The sequence below is a fragment of the Schistosoma mansoni genome, chromosome 1 (assembly GCF_000237925.1).
Source record: "Schistosoma mansoni strain Puerto Rico chromosome 1, complete genome".
Lineage (NCBI taxonomy): Eukaryota > Metazoa > Platyhelminthes > Trematoda > Strigeidida > Schistosomatidae > Schistosoma > Schistosoma mansoni.
In genome coordinates, this window is record NC_031495.1 from 6,812,156 (window position 1) to 6,837,970 (window position 25,815).

The window sequence follows — 25,815 nt, forward strand, 5'->3', positions numbered from 1 at the left end:
AGTGTCAGCAAGCAGTAAATTTTCAATGCAAAGGTGCCGCCGGCTTCATATCCACAGCCTGAGTATCCCTGGTCTAGGATACATGTCGACTTTGCCGGTCCAGTCAACGGAACCACTTATCTTGTCGTGGTCGACGCCTTCTCAAAATGGCCGGAGATTGTACCCGTCACGCCACCAACGACCACTCAGACGCTGAAACATTTGACTGAGTTGTTCGCACGGAACGGATTACCGGAAGTGATTGTATCCGACAATGGTTCGCAGTTCACCTCGGCGCAGTTCCAAGAGTTCTGCAAATGCCTATCCATCAGGCATCTTCGCGCCCCACCTTATCACTCACAATCGAATGGGCAAGCGGAAAGGTTCGTGGATACGTTCAAGAGGGCTCTGATTGAGTCAAAAGGGGAGGGGACGCCAGTGGAGACACTGCAGAATTTTTTATTCGCCTACAGAACGACGCCTAACGACACGCTGCCGGAGCAGAATTCCCCCGCAGAGATCCTCATGGGGAGAAGGTTGAGGACTATTCACAACTTGATGCTGCGAACAGCGAACACCAACTCTGAGATGGAAGTACATCCAGTTGACGAGTCCCAAATAGGACGAAACACGCGTCCTGGATTCCACTGCTAGCCACTATCCATCTTTGTTTACTAGTCTAGTTTAGATCTTATCGAATTCTTCCTTCTATTTGTTTGTTCTATTTTAAGATTTACTAACTTAAACTGTTTGGTATTTTTACCGTGTTCTACGTTACCTCTTACTAATTGATTGATTTGCTTATCAATCTATATTTTTCCTAATATCCTTTTCTATTATATAAGGATACTTCTGGAAGGAATTCATCCAGAAATGATCATTGTACAATAGAAATCCCTTATCATCCATGGATATTCTTGAATATTGGCAATTTAATTGAAAAATTATATGAATTATCAAATAAACTTCAAAGTTTACAGGATTCTGAACTTTTGAATAGAATAAAACAAAATGAAACCATGGAGAATGATTCCTATTCAATAAAGAAATTAAATCAAACAATCAATGGATTATGTAATATTAAATTAATACAAAATTATGTGAGTATTTTTTAATGATTAAAATAATACTACTGATATTAGTAGTTTTAAAGTAGATTCAGTATATTTTTAAAGAATTTTTATTATGAAATAAAGTTAGTTAGAGAACTATTCAAGAAAAAAAAAACTAACAGGAACTTTTTTGATGGAGTTTTGTTCTTTGAGCTAGATGGTTTGGTCATGGAGCTTTCATCGTTCTTCTGAACAACATCATGTTATATCCTGGTGAAGACATGAGTACGGTTAACTTCCGGGACCTATTAATGGATGATTATTCTATATATATTCTTATTGTTTAACTATTGAGTAACTAGATTGTGTATATCTATATTCATACTATTATAAGCTTCATTTTGACGTATAAATTATTATCATACGAAATACTGTTCATAAATTATATTCAGTTTATTGATTACAGTTTCCCACGTTCACAGCCACATTTGGCTTGATTTTGTACAAATATTATTTTCTGTTTTGTGGTGCGATGCGGTCTGTCTGTCTGGTATATAAACTGAGTATGCTTGAAATAAATGATTCGCATAGCAGAAGCTGTAATTGGTGGACTCAATTGGAAGGGCTAGGCGGTTAAAGGACCAATAAGGACGCAAGACTACTCATACTGGTTGAACGAATTTCGGGTAGAAGTGAAGTGTTTGAATTTCGCCACATATGGTTCACAGTCTGTCCTGTACAACTCGATGTTAACTGGTTCTTGTAATAAATAAATGTAATAAATTCTATTTTATAGTTCAAGCCCAATTGAACTTTGGCGGTATTCTTGAATATCTAGGTTACCAATCCCTTCTATCTAAATATTTCAACAAGTTATCTGCTTTTGTTTGTTTTAACTGTATAATCTATTTAGGCGCGTTTATGGAAAGTTCATGAACTTTCTCTGTATAAGTTACAAAAAAAGTACAATCAGAGACGTTGTACTGGCCGGCAATATGTACTAAAAAGAATGAACATTGTTCAGATGTTGATTCCTGTACTGCTAACATCCAACTGGGGATCATTCAGTATTTATCGTCAAGATCAATCAAAAAAATAAGACACGTTGTTGAAATGCTTTGTGCTGAGAATTCTATATTATACCAAAAATATAGTATTGAATAAAGTCATTATTAATAATAATTCATAGTCATTAGTAGGTTAGGATCGTCGTATTGACTTAGTTGATTTTTAACTGTTGACATCATGAATCGATTGAAGCTAGACCACCATGGAAAACCTGGATGTCCGTTTCGTCTTATGGTGGGAATCCTCAGCAGTGCGCATCCATGATCCCACATCGCGAGATTCGAACCCAAGACTTATCGTTTACGCGTGCGAGCACTTAACCTCTAGACCACTGAGCTTGCCGGTATCCAACAGTGTTAATATCTAACTTCAACCAATCCACGAAATTAAGCAACCATTCACCAACTGTCTTCAGCGATTTGATATCTCACAACAGACCCTGTTGAACTTCACTGGTTACTGCTTCTCGCTAGAACTCTAAGAAATACCTCTTGAAGTCAGTCACTAGTAAGCATATGATCATTATCAGAAGGGGGTTAGTTATTTTATATAGAAGTCATAGTTTCATTGATCAATCAATAATGTTTCTTTTGAATAATCAAAATTCATATCTAATTTGATTATATTCTTCCATGTTTACAGTGGTTATATTTATATCGATTAAATTTATTAAAACAAAATAATGAAGAAGGTAATGATAGTCAATTTACTATATTAACTAATAATTATGTACATTTGGTAAATGATCCATTATTAAATGATCAAGTAATATCTATTCAATCTATTGAATGGGATAATAATGAATTCATTCAATTAAACTATATAAATTTACAATTATTTATTGAGATTATGAATTGTAAATGGAATTTATGGTTAACATTAAAAGATGATCTTTATGAAAATGTTAGTATGTTTGAGAAATCAATTGATGAAATGTGTGAGGTAAGTAATTATGTTCAAGTTCTGATTGATTTTGCTATGATTTATATGAGTCGTTCATTTGTTCTACAAATATGGATTCAAGTAATTAAGATGGTGGTTGAAGGTGGTCAACAGGAAACCCTGGACCTGGGTTTCATGCGACTTGGCACTCGTCAGCAAGGTGTACCTGAAATCTTGATGGAACTGGCGCTCCCTGACGGATTTGATTCCGTGTCACCCAGCTTCACAGTCAGAGATGTTACTAGTGAGCTATCGGGGCCGCGACCGACCTTCTGTAGGACTGGCATGTAATCACAATTGATTGATCACTGGGTGGTGATCAATGTCATGTGTGTCAAGTCATTCTTAGTGCAGATCGAATGTAATCAATCAAGTAAGTAAGATAAGAAGAAACAATATTGAGATAATGAAAGTACTGTGTAGTTTTGTTTATTTGTAACTGGAAATCTCCAGTAGTCATTAGCTTCTTAAGGATTTCAGTGGTAACTTTCCAGATGGTAACACTTAGTAGCATGAATTTGAATAACAGTTTCTTTGAAATCGTAGGTAAATTAATGGTATTAGATCCCATCTATCATGAATTAAATGTAAATAAGCATTCATAACGATCTTCTCTAACAATCTCGAACCAAAAGATAGCGCACACAATACTAATTTATTTGCATTTGTACAATACTACGTATTGGTTGACTGAATTCAATGATAGTAACACGTATTATGTACTATTTTGAAGTTTACATTAAGCACTGACCCTAGTTAGACAACCATTATAAACCAGAGTGAGACCGGAAGGTTGTTTGGTTCCAGTATGGGCTCGTCAGTAGTATACATCCACGACACTATCGAAGATTAGACCTGGGACCTTCACTTGTCCAATATTTCCTGGTTTAAATGATGGTCTAGATAAGGTTAGTCTGTAATGCATACTACAAAATACAGTAGCCTCCACTAGTGTGGCATTAGTCGAACCATTAAACAGATTCTAATCCTGTTGCGACATGTGGTGCCTGATACTGATGATTAGTGTTCTTAAAAATGAATCCCACTAGCTACTCGAGTGAAAAAAGCTAGTTGTGCGAGTTTACTGATTGACTGAATCGGTATATATATATATATATCCCTTAAAAAATTAGGCCACTGACGATTGATGTCACATTCATTAGAAATGAAAACCATTTTTCGGCTAATCATGTAACCTTATCATTTAGCTAATTTCCGATTGGGAAAACGCATCACCTCTCCCTTCTGAGAAATACATCATTCATATCAGATTAAGCTAAAGAAGTTGGAACGGGTGCACAACGAAGTCATTTTCTTGAAGTTTTCTAAATTATCAGAAGGGGTTTTGTGGAGATTTTAGTAATTTTATAGAGTTGAGATCATGAGTCAATTGAAGCTAGACCACCATGGAAAACCTGGAAGCACTGGACGGCCGTTTCGTCCTATCGGTTAAGGGCTCCGGCTCGAGACTGGTAGGTCCTGGGTTCGAATCTCGCGAGTGCGGGATCGTGGATGTGCACTGCTGAGGAGTCCCATAATAGGACGAAACGGCCGTCCAGTGTTTTCTAAATTATCGAAAAAAATTATTTGATGCTAACCATTTGTTTTTTTCTATTCTAGACATTTCCATTATTTTGTTTATTATCCAAAATGGAAATGATTGAACTCTTAAGTAATTGGTCCATTCCATATTGTGATTATGCAGCTCCATTGAAATGTTCTGTTGACGACTTTATTGATCCAAAACAAAATTCTTATCAGTCTTATCTAAATACAAATTTAACTAATTGTGGATTAGTCAATCTAAATAAGTGGATAAAACGCTTATTTCCATATCTATTAGATTGTGTAATGGTATGGTGTAAAGCAGAGAAATGTTGGAAGGTTAGACATAATGTGATAAAATTATCTATCTATCTATCTGATTTCTAGCATATAATATTATCAAACGATTTTGATAAGACATGGATATCAACTGGTCAGCCATTGGAAACTATGAAGTATAAGAAGGGTGCTTCATTTTGATTTGATAGTCTTCATTAATGACGTATCCGTGACGTCATGTGATCACGAAACTGAAAACTTCAAATTTTGTTACAAGTACCATATTGTGCTGTCAGGGAATTGTTATACTCAGGTTCTTATTTCTAAACTTCATGCACTTTGTACGATAACACTATCTCCAGCTAACATTGTTCCTGAGTAACTGTGTAACTCAGAACTTGAATGATTTAATAGGTTACTTGTTATAATAACTAAATGGTATTGGCAGCAGTCCAGATGCATTTTAATAAGTGAATAAAGCTTAAGAACTAACAATGATTACATAATTAGTTATAAATTGTCATTAATCACCGTTTTATAGCGATCTTGTTGCATTAAAAGGAAACATAAAAACAATGGATACTAATAACTGTGATCAAATTAATATAGTATGGTAATTATGTAGGAAATGTTCTGTTATAGGAGATGATCTGAAATAGGAAATATACATCTTATTACCAAATACCATAGACTGGTGACTAACCTAAACAGATGTGAAAAGAAGCAATATCTGTTAGTGAACCTAACCATTAATAGCAATGTTTGGTGCTTTGCTTTATTGGGGATAATTTGGAAACGGAATCGAGAAATACTAGATCCCTAATCTATGGTGTTTAAAAGTAATGCAGTGCCTGCAAGAACTATAAATCTTGAGTTCAACACTTGAAGATGCTCACTGCTAGTAATTTTTATACTAGAAAGGAGTATTTGCTCAGCGGTTCGGTAGTTTTCAAAGGAACAGGTGTATCTGATGTGTGGTTAATGAGAATGAATGTGATTGACCACTGAGTACAAAATGACAAAACCAACTTACTAACTTACGATTTCTTTTCTATGGTTGGTTTCTACTCTAGACTTCATCGAGTAAAGAATAATTTGTAACTGTGTTGAATAAAGTATTATCTAGTCTTTACTCTGGTTCTCTATAATTGGTCATGAATCGTCTATTTCGTGTAATGTGATGGAATCTGTGGATAGCGCATCGATTGTATATCCAATATAGCAATAGAATATTCTGAAATATCGATCGAATTATTGGTCTGTGGCAGTAATTTCTGGCAAACAAAAAATAAGTCTGTTCATCCGTTATATCGGTATCAATCTGAGAAAAAAGAATAATTGTATTATTTATTGTTATTATTTAAACAAATAAACATTTGTACAAGAAGGTACCAAATAGATATGTGCCACATAAATCATTCGACTTGTATGAGTGGTAGGATACTCCTCGGGTGCCCAAACAGAAGCAGGTGGTTCTCCTAGAGGGCCACACCCGGAGCCTTTGGCCTGACAAGGTAGGGGAGCAACGTCAGAAGATGCAATTCCATGTAGCCTGCGCCATTTATTCCCTCAGGATCCTGAAGCCCAGTGTACCATTGGTTTGGAATGAGGGTTTTCCAACTCTCCTAGGTGGACTTTCCGTATCCACCAACCCGGTCAAAGCGCCGGACATTCACTTTTCATCCTCTCAATTTCGTAAGTAACGCCGCGAGAAGGTATTTAGTAGGACTTCTGTGGTAGTGGTTGCATGCACATGGCCATGTGAGAGCATTTTGAGAAGGAGAGCTAACTCTCGCTACTCTTGGCCATACCAGGGCATTTGGGGGCGAAATAATTGTATACACACTCATATACAATTTCATATTTTATTATTTTCTTTTTAGATTACTGGAGTTATTAATGAATTCCATCAACATATTGAACTGTTACATTCACTTAGATGGATTCCATCAATTAGTCAATGGTTTAAACAATTTAATTCAACTTTACAATTAACATTTTTAAAAATGACATTGAATTCTTTATTAGAAATTGAAAACAATCATCAATGGATAAATGAATTAATTAGAGAAAAACAACTAGTACCTGTAATTATATTAGAATTAACTATAAGAATTGCTAGTTGGCAACAATTAGAGAAAGTTATAATAAAAGAAGATAGGGAAAATGAATTCATTGAAATAATGTAAGTGGTAAAATTTTCCATAATTACATGTAAATTTTCGATTATATAAGAGAGTCGTTTATGTTATACAATGTGACCGACCTGGAGGTTGGATAAGGAATATTCAGTAGTCTGACTTAAGTCAATATAACTTTCGATAGTGTAATAAGAAGACGAAGATTATCAGAACTATGTGACATATATTAGCGCAATACATTTCGAACAATCTCATCACACATATACTTGTTAAGAATATTTATATATAAAAAGAAAAGGTCAACTAGGGAAAGACAATGTGTTTTATTTAACGTGAATTCTTTGTTCACAAATGTACCTTTGAAAATGGCTATCGATATAATATGTGATGATGATGTTAAGTTGTTAAACAAGATATTAATGGGGAATGGTTATCCACTTAAACTTATAAATAGATGGAAAGTTCATAGTACAGTGAGACCTCCTGGAGCCTTGGTGGAAAGAAAGTCTGTCTACATCACCTTACCATTTAGAGGTGATTCAAATAGCCTTTTATTGAAACAAAGGCTTAAATCAGTCATCAACAACGAGGTCCATGATTCATCCCAAACCCAAAATACATGAAAATGATTGTGTCACACCCCACTGTATTTACCAAATTAAATGTGTGTGTGGTGATACATACATAGTGAGGAGTAATCGTGATCTCCGAATTAGGGTGTGTGAACATGTGCCTAAATGGTTGCAGAAACAAATAAAATAAAATGACCCAATAAGAGTAGATGATAAACATACATCATCCTCTATTGCCAAACATACAATCGAAACAGGCCATAAGATTGATCTTAACTCGGCTTTTGTGGTGTTGTATAAAAGTGTAAAAGGGTTTATGGAAGCCTTAGCCATACAAAAACTCAAACCCCGTTTGTGTATTCAAAAACAGTTTCTTATCACCTTAAACCTACCCTGGTAATAATAGCTTATTATCCAGTGTGATTAGGTTTCAAATTGTTTTCTCATTAAATTCATTTAGTATTGTTTGTTTGAATCTTCCGATTGATGTTAAGGACTGCAACTGGTCAGTCTCTTATTGGCATATGTGCATACTGTGCGCATTGCCTAGATATAGCCTTAATTCACAAGCATTATAAGCAAAGATGAATAGTGACTAACAGTGGAATCCAGTTTGACTCTCGTTTCGTCCTATTTGGGACTCATCAGTTGGATGTATCTGCATCTCAGAGTTGATGTTGACTCTGGGATTCGAACCCGGTACCTTTCGCTTCGAACGCCATCACGTTATCCACCAGCTACCGAGTCCTGATGGCCATTTGCTTGTGCACTGAGGTGAAGTTTTAATTCATCCAGGTGACGGATCCCAAATGGGACGAAACGAGCATTCTGGATTCCACTGCTAGCCACTATCCATCTTTGCTCATAAATCAGGGATCAATAGAAAAAAAAACATGTCTAAGGAAGTGTAAGTTTCTTATACTATCCTTCCTAAGATGTTGCAGATTTATAGAGTACTTTGTGGATGAAAATGAATGTAACCCTGATGTTTTAAATCCCAAGTATTTGAGTGTTTTATAGAAATTGATTTATTGGTATTTCTATTCTGTTGAACAGTGTAATACGTTTAAATGAGTTACTCTTTCAAGAGGTTATTTATGTCTATTTTGTTCAATCTGAAGTCTAAATCATGTATAATTATTTCATAACGATTTCATAACGATTCCTTCGGTGACCCAAGAGGTATTGATCAAATAAAAAAACTGGAGAGATTTCAGTTAATTGTCTTTTTTAACATTTTAATTTGATAGTTGAAAGCGCGAGTCAATTGAAGCTAAACCACCAAGGAAAACCTGGAAGCACTGGACGACCGTTTCGTTCTATTGCTAGACTCCTGAGCAGTGCGCATCCACAACCTCGCCTCGCGAGATTCTAACCCAGGACCTACTGGTCTCGCGCCGGAGCACTTAACCGATAGACCACTGAGCTGGCCGGCATCCTATGCTGTTTATGTCTAACTCCAACTAATCCACGAAATTGAGCAACCGTTCACCAATTGTCTTCAGTGAGTTTCTAAGGAGTCCCACAATGAGACGAAACGGCCTTCCAGTGCTTCCAGGTTTTTCCTGGCGGTCTAACTTCAATTGACTCACGCTTTCAACCATGAAAATAGTAAATCTCCACAAAAAAACCTTTCTGATTTTAATTTGATCTTTTTTTTCATTAAGAGAATACTTCGAAGAACAATTAAACAGTATTATTGAACACATGAAAACTATTTCGGTTAGTTATGATAATCAATTAAGTTCAAGAGTCGATCAGTTCACATGCCAAATATTGATTGGAACAATTTTGGGATTTATTTATTTAGTACAAGGTAAAGTTAATTTCTTCATGCATTCAGTGCATAATTATTTTTTTTAAATTTATACCATGTATCGTATAGATATTTTTTCCATGTCAATTATTTCATACGGGCGGCCTGCTTAAACATCTGGGCTACCTGTTCCTGTCATCTATATATTTCAACAAGTTATCTAATATTGTTTGTTTTAATACATCATTATGGCTATTAAGCGCACAACCTATTCCGGTGCGTTTCTGAAAACTGTACAACCTTTCGCTGTAAAGGTTACAAAAGGCCTAATCAGAGATGTCGTGTTTGCTGGGAACATGCAGCAAAAAGAATATACATTATTCATATGTCGATTGACTGAACTGCTGACATCCAACTGGCGATCACTGAATGTTTATCATCAGGAGCAACGAAGAAATAAGAAAAGTAAACATGTTGAAATACTTTATGCTGAGAATTCGATTTTGTACTAAATAATATAATATTGAATAAAGCTAATAATAATAATAATAATAACACGTGATACTACTGAATAGATCATGATACACTCTACTAGTTGTCAGGAACTGTACATTGCAATATATGGTAATTCCTTCTCATAGTCATATGTTAATCCCATATGATTGTAAAATTATCGGGCAGTTGTTTCATTCAGATATGAGCTTCTTCAGCAGTGTGAACTCATTATCGTAACAGGGACAGAACTCAGAACATTTTGGTTTCGTAACAAGCACCTGACTTATGAACTATTGAGTTTGTATTAAGTGGTTTTTATGTATGCTAACTTCAATCATTTCGAAAAGTTTTGTAAATATGATTCTAGTTCTATTGAAAGGTAACTAAATGTCCCATATCCAACCTAGTTATAAGTCATCAGTTACAACTTCTTAAGAGTACTTTGTGTTAGGGCGATCCTGAAAATTTATCGCAATAGACATGACAAGCTCAGGAAACATCCAATCAGCGTTTGATTAGAAGTTTTGCTAGAAACATCACGAAAACGAACAGTCACATGTAGAGGTTCTAATTGACTGAATACTACACTGCTACTATGTTTAGTAGTATTCTAGAATTTTTAGGAAAACCCAAGGACTCATAAAATACTATAAAAACCCTATATTTTCTGTATATAAATGAACATTTGGAGAGAAGTGCTTCTTTCATACTTTGCGGCTTTTCTCTCGTGTTAAAATCGCTGTGTGGTTCTAGCTTGGGGTTTACGAGACTAATTTAAGATCCGTAAATAGCGTTCAATCAGCAAGACTTATCAATGTATCAATTCATTTCTTTATTTGTAATCGCATTTCTCCCACTGTTTTACTATAATTCGCAATTAGGATTATGAATCATCGAAACTGTTTTATTTTGAACAACTTATTTATTCCTACTGTAGTGAACAAAACACAACTGGCGTCAATCGAATGTATTTAGACAAAAATTACAGACTATCTTAATAAATTCTGATAACCATACAGCAAACAGTTGATTTGCAAAATAACAATCAATTGTCTCAATCTTCACTATTCCTTCTGCAAATATCAGTTCATCTTCTCTAATCCCATTGTTCATGCATTTTTCTACCAATTGCTCTTCATTTCAGTTCTTTCCTTATTGGTCTTCTGCCAAAATACATTCTATGTCTGACCATCACCATATACCACTTATATGGATATAAGTAGACCACACTACACTGCTATTTGTTTGACATTAGCAATGAAGTGTTCTATGAATTGAAATACATGTTGTGTTCCTATCGGGTTATACATTGTCTTCATTTATTCATTTCCATTCTATTGACTGTTTGTTCAATTAAACTCTGACTATGTAAGTGGACGATTTTATCATCGTCGGCTGATATTCTAATCCATATCAATATTTTTATTGATTACAAATTGATCTAAATAACATATGTCTTGGAACTTTTTCAATAAAGAATTTCGAGAAATACACAAATGAAGAACCCTGTCAAGGTTACAAGTAAGAAACAAAGTCATCAGAACGGAATGGATTAATACTTGTGGAATAATCAAAATACTCATTTTTGTTTAAAATAGACACTGATATCTAGAACGACAACGAAAGGTTTGCAATTGAACTATCCCGTTCATATATATATATATATAAATTTGGAGATAAGTGGAACTATTTCTTAATACTAAAGTCAAAAAGCATTTTCTAAAGATTTGCCTTGAATATTCAATAACTTAGAGTTATCGGTATGAGGTTATGGAGATTGTTGAGTTTTTGATTGAGATCATAGATCAATCGATGTTAGAGCACCATTGAAAACCTGAAAGCATTAAATGACCGTTTCGCCCTAGTAAGGGGCTCCTTGGGAGTGCTCATCCACTAACTCACACGTGGGATTCGAACCCAGAACGAAACGGCCGTCTAGTGCTTTCAGGTTTTCAATGGTATTCTATCATCAATCGATTCATGATTTCAACCAAAAACGTAGAGGTACCTAATTTTTCTGATACTTCTATGGGGAAGTGTTTTATTGGTGTATTGTTACATATTTTAAACATACGAACTTATCCATGAAATATATTTGAACTTTTTATGAGTACAGATTTGAGAAAAGAAACAAATTTAGACAAGAATAATTTTATTTGGCAACGGTTAATTAAAACACAGCTTATTAGTCCAATATTCAATTCTGAAATAAATGACTCCTTTTCAAATGAATCAAATGAATACAATGATATTCCAACAATTGGGATCAAACAATTTTCAAAAATTCATCTTTATAAATGGGATAATCAAAGTTTACTAATGAATAATAACACATTATATATACCATTATTAAATACTTCACAAGAATTAATTCAACTTGGATCAGCGTTGAATAATCATGAGGTGAGAGATTTGAAAAAAATTAATATTTATTTGGTACAATACAATTCAGTAGTAATTTTTGAAGAAAAAAAAAGAAACATGATCCATTCATTGTGATGGATTTTGGGTGAAATTTAATTATGTTACTTACAATTTTCATAGTTGAAAGCATGAGTCAATTGAAGCTAGACCACCAGGGAAAACCTAGAAGTACTAGGAGGCTGTTTCGTCCTATTATGGGACTCCTCAGCAGTGCGCATCCACAACCTCGCCTCACGAGATTCGAACCCAGGACCTACCAGTCTCGCTCCAGAGCACTTAACCGATAGACCACTGAGCCGGCAACTGATGGTGTTTATGTCTGACTCCAACCAATCCACGAAGTCGAACAACTGTTCACCAACTGTCTTCAATGAGTTGATATCTCATAACAGGAGTCCCACACTAGGACGATACGGCCATCCAGTGCTCCCAGGTTTTCCATGGTGGTCCAACTTCAGTTGACTCACGATTTCAACTATGAAAATACTAAATCTCCACAAAACCCCTTACTTAGAATTATATGCAGTTTCCCTAATATTACATATTCAATTCGTAAGTGGTAGTTGAATAGTTGCGTTCAAGGTAAAGAGGTAGTCTATGCGGATATTAACTCTAAGTTATACAATAATTAACATTATGATAACAGTAGCTTTAGATCATTGAGTTAGTTTTACGGTGGGTTAAATTATCGAATTCGCTTAATTTGTCGTGTAGTACTGTGGTGTGGGTTACTGATATTCACATAAGTAGTATATGGTGATGGTCGGGCGTTGAATGTATTTCAGTAGAAGATCGATAAGGAGAGAACAGGAATGGCACGCGATTGATACGAAAATGCATGAACAACTATAATCGGAGACTATGAATGAATATTTGCACAAGAAACAGTCAAATTGAGACAATTGATTATTATTTTGCAAATTAACTGTTCACTATATGGTTCTCATATTTTAATGAGATATTCTGTAATGTTATCCTGAAATATATTCGATTGTCCCCGCTCTTGTTCTTGTCCACTACAGTACGACAATAAATCAATGCTATAAATAATGTTTGTTTCATATCCAACATGACTATGTCTCACAGGTCACAACTTTACATTATTCTTATAATGACTTCAACTGGTTCACATTTATTTTGAGGTTTGAACATATCTTGTCTATCTGTATGAAAATCTGTTTTTATTCAACATTAGTTACACTACTTATTATGTTTGATAAAATTACCGTTTAACTGTTGGGGGCATATGAATTATAACTTATACTAAATTACAGAAGTATAAATATCACATTTGAATGAGCTTTAATAACAAAATCTTTGATAATTGAATCGGAAAACAGTATCATTTGCAATAAAGAAATAACATTCTGAACAGGTTACTTTATCCAGTATATTCTAGTTGAATAGTTGAGATCATGAGTCAATTGAAGCTAGACTACCATGGAAGACCTGGACTGCCATTTCGTCCTACTGTAGGACTCCTCAGTAGTTAGACATTACAACCGGCTCAGTGGTCTAGAGGTTAAGCGTTCGCGCGCGAGACCGACAGGTCCTGGGTTCTAATCTCACGAGGCAGGATCTTGGATGTGCACTGCTGAGGAGTCGCACAATAGGACGAAACGACCATCTAGTGCTTCCAGGTTTTCCATGGTGGTCTAGCTTCAACTGACTCATGATCTAAACTATTAAAATTAATATAATATCCACAAAACCCCTTCTGATATTCTATTTGATTAGATGTTTTCATAATGCAGAAATCATCATAAAATAATGTTCGGAAATAAACATAATCAGTGCTAATGTAATCCTTGTTCATATTCAAATCGGATAGATGAATCAGTTAGTTAGTAGAGATGTTCTTTAAAAACATGTTCACTTATCATTTTGACTATTCTAAAATCCAGCTTTTTAAGAATTTGTCTCTTTTATTATAATCAATGAAGTTTTATTCTGTTATTTAAAATGGCTCATGATTTAATATTGTGTATTTAAATCATCAGCTTTTATATTCATATGTGGTCCAATATTAATGATGGTTTTTGTAAAGTATCAAAAACTTTAAAATAATACTAACTGACTTAATTCACTCAATAGGAAGACTTAAACAAACAATACTAAGTAAATTTAAACTTCACATTGCACAAGCAAGTGGCTATCAGGACTCAGTAGCTAAGTGGATAACGCGATGGCGTTTGGAACGAATGGTACTGGATTCGAGCCCCAGAGTGAACATCAACTCTGAGATGCAGGTACATCCAGCTGACGAGTCTCAACTGGGACGAAATGAGCGTCAAACTGGATTGCACTGCTAGCCATTATCCAACTTTGCTTATAATGCTTGTGAATTAAGGTTATATCGAGACAATACGCACAGTATGCACATATGCCAATAAGAAACTAATCAATTTCAGTCCTAACACATCAATGGGACGATTCAAACAAACAATACCAAGTGAATTTAATACAGACTGACTTTTAATTTTTAATATGAAGTTGTGGTCTGTTCGGGTTGAATGATATCGTCTGTAAGTCATTTAACTATGAACAACATTTCAAATTGATCATGTCAAAACAGATAATTGAGTAAGTTGGAACATGTGGGTAATTGGTAACTAACGCGGCAGTTCAAGAGTAACATGTTCAACATGAGGTCTAAATGTTGTAAGCTTTGTGTCATGTGGAATCGTGGTTGCATACTACTTTGCTTTAACGAAACTGTTACTCAATACTTACGTAGTTTTTAATGAGTATTAGGTTAATTTCAATTCATGATGAAAACTATTCTTAAATGAAAAGCTATTTGTTTAAATCTTTATGTAATCTAGGTTTTTATCTGCCTTAATCATTATTCAAGAACTGAAAATTGATTAAAATAATCTTCAGTGGTTATACTTTGATTTATAATATTTCTTTAAGTAAGAAGAAATGAACATCTTCGCTGATCAGTTTTGATAAGGCTAAAAATCATCATCATAAAAGACTGATCTCTAGTGTGAGGAACTAATACCGACAGGGTGAAATAATTACTTTTCTAGTTTAATACTGTTGGTGCATTGTTTTTTTAATAGATTAGGTAATTGAATGTATCTGATATGTTTGATGCTAATCACTATTTTCTCGGTAAAAGAACGGTCAATGACACAGTGATACGATAGGCTAATCTAATCCGTTGTCCCAGGCGCTGCTAACTAGAGGAAGAAGTCGAAGACGAAGTAGGGGAAAATATATTCAGTAAGCAGCCGAAATACAAGCAATCATACTAGGAAGAAATGAAACATATTTATACAGTACAAAGTTGTCCTTGGTAAGCATTACAAAATAGCACACTAAAAAGATACAACGGACCAATGACGTTTAAGATATTTCCAAGTGGGAAATACGACTCGAAGGTGAAAGGAGCGCTTTTGGAGCGAAAACAAGGAAATTCAAATTTTAAAAATAAATTTACAAAAATAAGTCATTTACCAAGTAAGTTCTGGGAATTGAATATCCCCAAGAGTATCCTAAGCATCTTGTTGATAGACGTCACAATGTAGTTTCGATAGCTGCTTACTTAGTACACATTCTGTACTGTTGTGTTGATTTGTTTCATATGTAATGGTTGAATAAAGTCCTATGTTTCTTTATTAATTCTGGTCAATTCATACTCATATGAAAATGTTGTTTTTCTTCACTTCAAAGTTTGGATTATTAATTGGATCATTTGGAACTGGTAAACAGACAATCATTCGCCAACTGGCTTTTCTACTTGGTCGTCGTCTTATAGAGTTCTCATCAAATATCTTCAATGATACATTTGAGAATAAATTGAAAAATGATATTCTTAGTTGTACACGAATTGGCGGTTTATTTTCAATAATGAATATGCATGTAAGCTTATCTTTATTAAGAGTAAATTCTATTTTTCATAAGTTTATTCATAGTTTTTTTTATATCATTATCAGAAGGGGGGTTTTATGAAGATTTTAGTAATTTTATATAGTTGAGATCATCAGTCAATTGAAGCTAGACCATCATGGAAAACCTGGAAGCACTGAATGGCCTTTTCGTCCTGTTGTGGGACTGCTCAGCAGTGTGCACCCACTATCCCGCCTCGTGAGATTCGAACCGAGGACCTATCAGTCCCGCGTGCGAGCGCTTAACCTCTAGATCACTGAGCTGACAATCTACATTTACGCTTACATCTACACAGAACTCGAGAATATCTGATTAAATGGTTCATTCAATTTCTAAACTTCGAAAGTGTTTGTAATTGGTTAATGCGATGACAATTCTAGGGACCAATAAATAAATAGCAATTGATATTCATATATCAAATAATATAAAACACTACCATAGACAGGAGAAGTTACAAAGTATGTGCACAATACAAATACATATAGTCCTATTGTGGGACTCGTAAGCAGTGCGCACCCACCATCTCGCCTCGTGAGATTCGAACCCAGGACCTATCGGTCTCGCGCGCGAGCACATAACCTCTAGACCACTGAGCTGGCCGGCATCCAACGGTGTTAATGGCTAATTTCAACCAATCCACGAAATTGAGCAACTATTCACCAATGCCTTCAGTGAATTGATATATCAGTCATGTGAATACTCTCAGAAGTCATATTAAATTGATAATAGGCATATTACACTCATTCTATTGATCAATGTTTGTTTATAAAGGTTATGGAATTCGACGGTTTATCATAGCCTTGAGCTATTTGTAACAGTTCGTTTATGAAAGTTTATTAATCTGTAGAGGTATAAGTAGATCCTAAATATCATTACCAACACTCTACATGGTAAGTTCAAATAAACTGAAGACTAGGTAAAGCGTTTGTATTACTGGAAATAATTTACATGTCCGTAAGGGATTGTGAAGATTGTTGAATTTCTTTGAGTTGATGAACCGATGGACATTAGACTACCACTGTAGACCTAGTTTGTGGATGCATACTAATGAGAAGCTCCATACCTGGACAAAATGGCTATACAGTGCTTCCGTTTTACAACAGTGGTCTAAATTAGATCGCTTCATGATCTCAATCATATATTTGTGATATAGTCATGATTGGAAAATCAAATGGATTTCTAACGTCTAATAACTTCATATAAATAAGATATACATACATGTCAGTTCACGTAAATGTTGTGTCAGTCAGAGAAATTGTGGTTCTATGTAAAACATGTTCTTATAACATATACGTGTGAATGTGAAAGAAGGTAATGAGTAAATGTAGTGCCTTTATTTACGGTTGTGGTATGATCTTAAATAAGTCAACTATTACTGTGAATGAATGAATGGATTAACGTGATTATGCAGCTAAACCTTTTCGACCAAATGAAGTAATATGTAGTAATATATCAAATCGTTCAGACATTTATCTTTGTATAAGTCTTTTCAATTTATTTGTACAGTTTTAAGATCAAGCTTACAGTTATTAAAATTGAGGATCTACTGCTAATACTCAATCCATTGATAGATTTTCAAGTTCCGTACCATTATTAGGTCTTTTTGTGTATCAGATTGTTGATGTGCTAGTTCAATCTTAAATTTGTTTGTGAACATTAATATTGAAATGGAGGTACATCCAGTTAATGAGTCTTAAGTTAGATGAAACATGGGTTCCAGGTTCCATTACTAGTCACAACTGAAAACATATACCATTCTGTAGCACAGTTTATAGTGGTTTAAATTATTCAATCATTGGTATTTTGACTGAAATATGATTGATCTTGGTTGGGATATGTGTATTCCTTGTAAATTGACTCAATATAACGAATATGACACAATTTAGTATAGAATGGATTGAATGTGGCTAGCAGTGAGATTTATGACGCAGGTTTCATTGTAACCGGGGCTCATCAGTTGTATGTATTTGTATCCCAGAGTTGATATTCACTCCAAACCAGGACTGATCGAATTTCAATCGAAATATCAGGAGCGGGATAATCCAAATCACTATAAATCGAATTAAAATTCATATCCGTTATACAAGGTTTTTTAAGCCAGATTTGTTTTTTTAAATGGATAGCGGATTGGTGTTTAAAACGAACGGTACTAGGTTTGAGTTCAGGTGTGAACATCAACTATGAGATCCAGGTACACCCAACTGACAAATCCCAAATAATACGGAACACGTATCGTGAATTCCATATTCTTTCTCTTCTATGTAAACTGTCGTGTTTGAGTTTATTCTCTAAGTTAACTATTGAATATGTAGAACTGGAATGAAGTATTTTTAACATTTTTTTAAAAAAAACAAAGAACTTAAAGTTTGGAGAATTGGAAATCGTGCTAAACTGTTTGAACGAAGTTCGGAAATGTAATTTTATGAGCAACAGTCGGATTCAAGTAAGTTTATTCAACTAATTTACTGAGGTATTTATATTGGTAATGGAATAAATTTGTACATATCAAAATTAATTTCTATCATGAACTGACCTTATCTGAGACTACACAACCACTCAATACCCCACATGATATTGAACGTAAAACATCAAATGTTAGGTATTTTCTATTTCACTAAGTTTGGCATTCATTATCATTCGCATTGAATTTCTTCATAAGTGAGTACTCTCAATTGGTTGACCAATCAAATTACATTGTTTAAGACTAAACTTTTTGACTACTACTGATGCTGTTACTAATTCTACTATTATGAGTTCTTCATTGATAGATTTATCTGACTGTGTTGATATGATTTTTTCTGGTTAGCGTTTATTTAGTGAGTTAGTTTTCGACGGGATGGGATCGCTAACCCTATGCCCAACCCTCCTTTTTTATCCGGGCTTGGGATCAGCAGTAGCCTCCGGAGGGACTACAGACGGAGTTCTACTGTATGTGGCGGAAACTTGGAGAACTACGAAAGTCATCATCCAGAAGATACAGGTGTTTATTAACAATTGTCTACGTAAAATACTTCGGATGCGTTGGCCAGACACTATCAGCAACAACCTACTGTGGTAGAGAACAAACCAGATTTCAGTGGAGGAAGAAATCAGGAAGAAGCGCTGGAAATGGACAGGACACACATTGAGGAAAGCACCCAACTGCGTCACAAGACAAGCCCTCACACGGAGTCCTGAAGGCCAATGAAGAAGAGGAAGATCAAAGAACACACTACGCCGAGAAATGAGGACCAACATGAGAAGAATGAACAAAAATTTGATAGAACTAGAAAGGTAGGCCCAGGACAGAATGGTTGGAGAATGCTGGTCGGCGGCCTATGCTCCATTTGGAGTAACAGACGTAAGTAAGTAAGTGTTGATATGATGTGAAAAGCGGTGTAAATATGTGTTAGTTTTTACGTTGCCTATAATTGACTGGCTGACATGTCTCACCTTTCTACTAGAACGAAAAACTGTTTATCATCTCTTAGTTAACAAATGCTTATTGTTACAGGAGTTATTCTGAAAAGAAGATAATCAATATATGTAGCTTAGTACAACTCTTTTCTCTGACTAAGTTATCAACATATACTGTATTAAAGAGGTTTAAATTCAACTTACTAATCCCTCTCCAATTTTCTCAAGTTCCTCTAATCGTTAATGTTCATACATAAATGATGATTTTATAAATTAACTTTGAACTACTCAATTGTTTAATTCATTTCTACAACCTTTTCTTTTCAGTTTGAAGATTTTATAAAGAATCTTCAACAATCTATTGAAAACATAGATAGAAATAGTAAGTATTCACTTTGGTTGTTCAACAAAATGTAGTTTTCTCCTTCTTTAACTGATTGAAACTAACATATACTTCAAATGAAATGGAATATTCGAATTCAAAACAGCGTAATAGATATGAACATCTTGAATATATAGATGAGATTATAGAAATACTACTTAAATTACAAGTTTCTTTCGAAGTTTTATACCTTATATCAATTAGGACCTACTATGAAGATGGACTTAAGGCGACTGTTATAATCTGTTGTCTAAATTGATATTCAACAGATAAGCAAAAGTGTTTTAAGGAATAAAACAATAGAAATTGTCAAACGATGTCATTCATTAGTCCTTGAAATTATGAAATAATAGAAAAATGAAAGCTATTTGACAATGGTCTATTCCTTGTGGATGAAAACCATAAGCAATATAGTCTAAGAAACCTATTATAATGACCATCTGACTGGTTTATTGGAAAAGAAAAGCAGTTTTATAACTTCAATCAAAACGACAATAATCGTTACTAAAAAAATACATGAAAATAAAAGGAATCATCAAACTGTAATTAGGTTGAATTCCATAACACACGTATTTGTTATTATGCCAGCAACTTTTCAGTGACAAATGTTACCCTAGTTGATAATCATAATAGGGAAGTCACTATATCTTTAAGCTCAGGTTTTTGTAAGTCATACTGATGTACACTGAACTAGATAACAATAAATTCTAACTTTGACTGGGACACCTAGTTACTTCCTCAATTTCCTACATTTCTCAGGCCCCAGTTTTATCAAAGTAAAACCATATGAGATTTAGTGCTATTGACTCATGAAGATTGGTGTAAGCAAATACTAAACAGTTATAGGTGTTATATATGCAGATTTTAAAATTATGTAAATATTTAATGTATTGAAAAAATTTAGGCGGGAAAAATGGAATGTCATATTCGAAAATAACAAAATAACCAGCAATGAACAAAGCTTAGTTGATACAGCTACTAACTGTGTGTTGTATCACTAAAAGTCTTTCAGTATGGATTTCTATTAAGTTAAACAAAATCTAAACAAGGAAAAATCGACACTTGTACAGTTTAATGAAATATTCATTAATTTCATGAGTTTGTAATATGTCTTAGTTAAATAACAATTATCTTTTAATATCAGAAGGGGTTTTGTGTATATTATAGTAATTTTAATAGTTGAGATCATGAGTCAATTGAAGTTAGACCACCATGGAAAACCTGGAAGCACTGGACGACCGTTTTGTCCTATCATGGGACTCTTTAGCAGTGCACACTCACTATCCCGCCTCGCGAGAATCGAACCTACGACCTATCGATTTCGCGCGCGAACACTTAACCTCCAGACGTTTGAGATTGCCGGCATTCAACGGTGTAAATGTCTAACTTCAACCGATCCACGAAATTAGCGACACATTCCTCATTGTCTTCAGTGAGTTACTATCTCACAACAGACCCGGTCGAACTCCACTGGTCACTGTTTCTCACTAGAACTCCAGAAAATACCTCTTGAAGCCAGTCACAAGTGAGCATATGCTGAGGAGTCCCACAATAGGACGAATCGGCAGTCCAGTGCTTCCAGGTTTTCCATGATGGTCCAGCTTCAATTGATTCATGATCTCAACTATTAAAAATATCTTTCACTTAGACTGCCTATATCTTAAGCTGGATAGGATAATATTGAAGAATATCTATCAACTTACTGACACTGTTTGTTACATTCATAACAATTAATTTTTCAGGTCACAAGTTGATCACTTATCATTGTAATCAATATATTTCGGATTCACAACAATGTTTATTTAATCAAAATGTTAGAATCGACTACAGTTTTGGATTATTTGGTACATATGATTCTCGAAAATTTCAAAATCTTTCAAAAGTACAAAAAGTAGGAAGCATTTTTTTCTGTCTTTCTCTTTTACTTTCAGATGAAATTTAAATATCAATTTATCATCTTTATTGAAGTTATACTAAATGTCCAACTTTGATTTAAGGGAAGGTGTTTGAAGCTTAGATTGTGACATACCGTTGAATCGAACATATATGTATATTAATAGTCTCATTGTAGATGACAAAAATATGCATAATGATGATTGTTACACCAGTCTATTATGACTGGTGACTAACGATAGAGTTTCGTTCTCATTGTAGAGGTATTCGACCCAATAAATAAAATGGACATGTAATCCTCGGAATTTCCTTTAAACGCTTTCATAATTCCTATTGTAAACAAAAAATGCCAACAACTGTGGTTAAAACTCTCGACTTTGGCCCTCTGCGCTCATTTTTCATATTTGGAACTCATTATCTAGATATGACTGGAAACAAGTGTTAATTTTCACATCGGGACTTGGACTCAGTACGCATAAATTGAAATATCGACGAGCTATTTTCTAAGCTACTCAGTCCAGACAGCTACTTACGTTTTCGATAAGTATGAATTATATTGAAGAGTTCGGATTTTCCAGTTATTTATGGTGCAAACTACAAATTATCGGCCTCTGTTGACCAAACTGTATTTTGATAGAACTGCTTGGATATTGTCATTCAATCTCAATGTTTAGTCAAGCTGGTTTATAGTCCTTAACATCGACAACGGAAAACTACAAACCCTTACTAATTGAAGTTGGATAGTTTAAAAAAATCTTTATTTGCTTTATCTTTGGAACCTTCTGCCATATTTAATCGATCTAATAAACTATTTAAAGGATGAATTAATTAACACTGTTGGATGCCGGCAGGCTCAGTGGTCTATCGGTTAAGTGCTCTCACGCGAGACTGATAGGTCGTGGGTTTGAATTTCGTGGGGCGGGATCGTGGATGTGCACTGCTGAGGAGTCACACAATAGGACGAAACAGTCGTCCAGTGCCCACAGGTTTTCCATGGTATTCTAGCTTCAATTAACTCATAATCTCAACTATATAAAATTACTGAAATCTTCACAAAACCCCCCTTCTAATTATATACTTATATAAAATTTACTTTACACAGCTTTCATTCCGTAATGTAACCATTGGACCGCCAAATTATTCATTTATTATACAATGTCTTTTCAAATATTATTTACCGGAATATCAAAGTCATTCAATAATCCCTCGACTAGTCAATCTGTTGAATAGATCTTTAACCCATTTTACAAATGAATCAGATCCTAATTACAAACAAATGAATAATTACTATTTATCATTTTCAATGATTATTAAATCATTCGAATTGGCTAAACAATTTTGGTTAGAAAAATTGAATCATATTCAAGAGATACGTCAACGAACTGCATTGAAATCATCTATGATATTAAGAAAAGAAGAAGATAAATTAGCTGAAGCTGCAATAATATATGGATTAACTAAAGTTTATAGAATAAATTTATCTATCCATAGTATACAAGATAATCCTATAAAGATTTTATTTCAATCCAGCTCAGATTTTAATGGGTTAGCAACAATTGAACAATGCTTATCCATAAACTCTGTATTACCTTTAATGTACAATAATGAAGAATTTTTAGAATGTGATAATAGTATGTATCCAAAAGTTTCATGGGAATTTATTCATCGATTGTTAAGAGAAATATATGTACGTAATTTGGAAATAGTCAGTAGTCAGTTAATAAAGGTAAGCATATACACATTTAAATTATCTTTGAAGTAATATTAGAAAGGGTTTTGTGGATATTATAGTAATTTTAACAGTTGAGATCATGAATCAATTGAAGCTAGACCGTCATGGAATACCTGGAAGTACTGGATGGGCCTGGGTTCGAATCTCTCGAGGCGGGATCATGGATGTACACTGCTGAGGAGTCACACAATAGAACGTAACGACCGTCCAGTGCTTCCAGGTTTTGCATGAAGGTTTAGCTTCAATTGATTCATGATCTTAACTGTTAAAATTATCTTTGAAGTATTACTTCATCGTAACCATTATGGTAGATAATATCATTAGCAATTTATTTATTATTTCTGTCGTGTATATAATGTTTCCTATCTTGTGGCAATACCTTTTTTCTATCATCTTTAACACTATTTAAAGAAAAAAATGTAGAAATTTCTAGAAACCAAGACTTCGAACTGCCTATTCAGCATCAAGGTCTTAAAGGAATCTGGTGGAAGTCTTAAGGATAAATATGGAATATAAAACTTCATTTTATCGAGATAATATATATAAGAAAATGACTCTTTATGAGTTAATCACTAGTTTTAGAAACCACTCTAAAAAATGGACGAACAGTAGAGTCTTAGAAAAAAATGTAAAAGAACAAAATAAAGAGTCTGATGTCGGATGTTTCTCAGGAATATTTTGAATAACAGAAATGGAGAACAGATAAGTAATAGACCTCAAATGAGTTTTTTCGAAATAGATAAGACTGAATTATTCTTGGTATTTAAAAAAGAAACTATTTATGATATTGTTGGGATGATCGTGAAAATTTCTGGCAATAGACATGACAAGCTCAGGAAACATTAAGTAGCATTTTATCCAATCAGCGTTTGATTAGAAGTTTTACTAGAAATATCGCGAAAATGAAAAGTTACATGTAGAGGTTCTGCTTGACTGATTACTACACAGCTACTGTGTTTAGTAGTATTCTAGAATTTTCAGGAAATCCCAAGGACGTCTAAAATACTATAAAAACCCTATATTTTCTGTACATTAATGAAACTTTGGAGTAAAGTGTTTCTCGTATATTTTGTGCCTTTTCTCTCGTGTTCAAGTCGCTGTGTAGTTCTAGCTTGGGAGTTAAGAGACTAGCTTAGGATTCGAATATAGCGTTCAATCATCAAGACATATCAAAACTGATTGCTATATATTATTAACCAGTGTAATGAATACATTAAAAGGAATAAAATAAGGAGAAGACCAAAAATTAAAAAAATACACAAACAAACTTAGCGCCTATTAGATCGACGTTTCTTTGTCAAACATGATGTTCCAGAAAAACCCTGAAATCTTGTAGAAACATGTACTTACAAGTTTTTTTTAATGTAGGTAATTTGCATTTACCCTCTTTTAGTTTTGCTTTTTTATTTTCTAAAAAAATATCTTTTTAGATCATTGAATTATGGCAGCTAATAAATGTAAATCGTCCAATTTTAATTATTGGCTCAGTTGGATCAGGTAAAAGTACCATTTTAACGATACTTATTTCTACAATTAATTGGTATCATTGTACAAAGAGTAAAAAGCGGGATAAGTATTTATCGTCATTATCTGAGTCAACATCATTATCAACAGACAAATCATCATCATCATCATCGGCATCATCTGAATTGTCATCATCAACACCAACATTCACATCATCATCATCATCAACATCATCGTCATCATTATCAAAAAATTTAAATTTGCCTCCAGTTCCAAATGAAGAAAACAATAACAATCAGGAAATAACCATTGATAGTTTAAATTTAAAACAAAATATAAAGATTTTCAATATACCAGATTCATTGAATTCATATCTGAATAAATTTAATCTTATATCAACAAATTCCCGCTCAAAACAATTTGATATATATAATAAAATCATTTCATTAAAACACTTTTTTCCATATTCAAATGAACATTTAACAAGTTACTTTATAAATGATCATAATATGACTGAATTAGACGTTGACATATCAAGTATATTTGAAGAATGGTTATTATTAGATTTAAGTGATCAATCTATTGAACATTTAACATTTTTAAATGATGATAACATTTTGAATTTATTGAAAGTGGTTAAAAATTTAAAATGTAAGTTTATACTTTGTTGTTAGTTTTATTTTTCATAAAGGAAAATAGTGCCCCTGAATGCCCTGGTACGGCTGAGAGTGGGGAGAATCCCCTCTCCCTCTCCGAATGCTCTCACATGGCCACACGTATATGGCCTCTGCCACACAA

At 34.0% G+C, this 25,815-nt stretch overlaps 1 protein-coding gene across 1 annotated transcript in view; it reads left to right on the forward strand.

Annotated features, from left to right (window-relative positions):
- Smp_124180 (putative normocyte-binding protein 1) overlaps positions 1-25,815 on the forward strand; it is a gene marked incomplete at both ends in the record, with an annotated part of 81,693 nt that overhangs the window by 41,270 nt on the left and 14,608 nt on the right. The window contains 11 exons of the mRNA XM_018793102.1: positions 825-1,079; positions 2,742-3,041; positions 4,662-4,925; positions 6,749-7,050; positions 11,307-11,350; positions 11,946-12,232; positions 15,935-16,123; positions 19,874-19,928; positions 21,671-21,819; positions 22,924-23,452; positions 25,288-25,668. Of these exons, the coding sequence (XP_018647648.1) occupies positions 825-1,079; positions 2,742-3,041; positions 4,662-4,925; positions 6,749-7,050; positions 11,307-11,350; positions 11,946-12,232; positions 15,935-16,123; positions 19,874-19,928; positions 21,671-21,819; positions 22,924-23,452; positions 25,288-25,668 (2,755 nt within the window). The remainder of the gene's footprint in view (positions 1-824; positions 1,080-2,741; positions 3,042-4,661; positions 4,926-6,748; positions 7,051-11,306; positions 11,351-11,945; positions 12,233-15,934; positions 16,124-19,873; positions 19,929-21,670; positions 21,820-22,923; positions 23,453-25,287; positions 25,669-25,815) is intronic.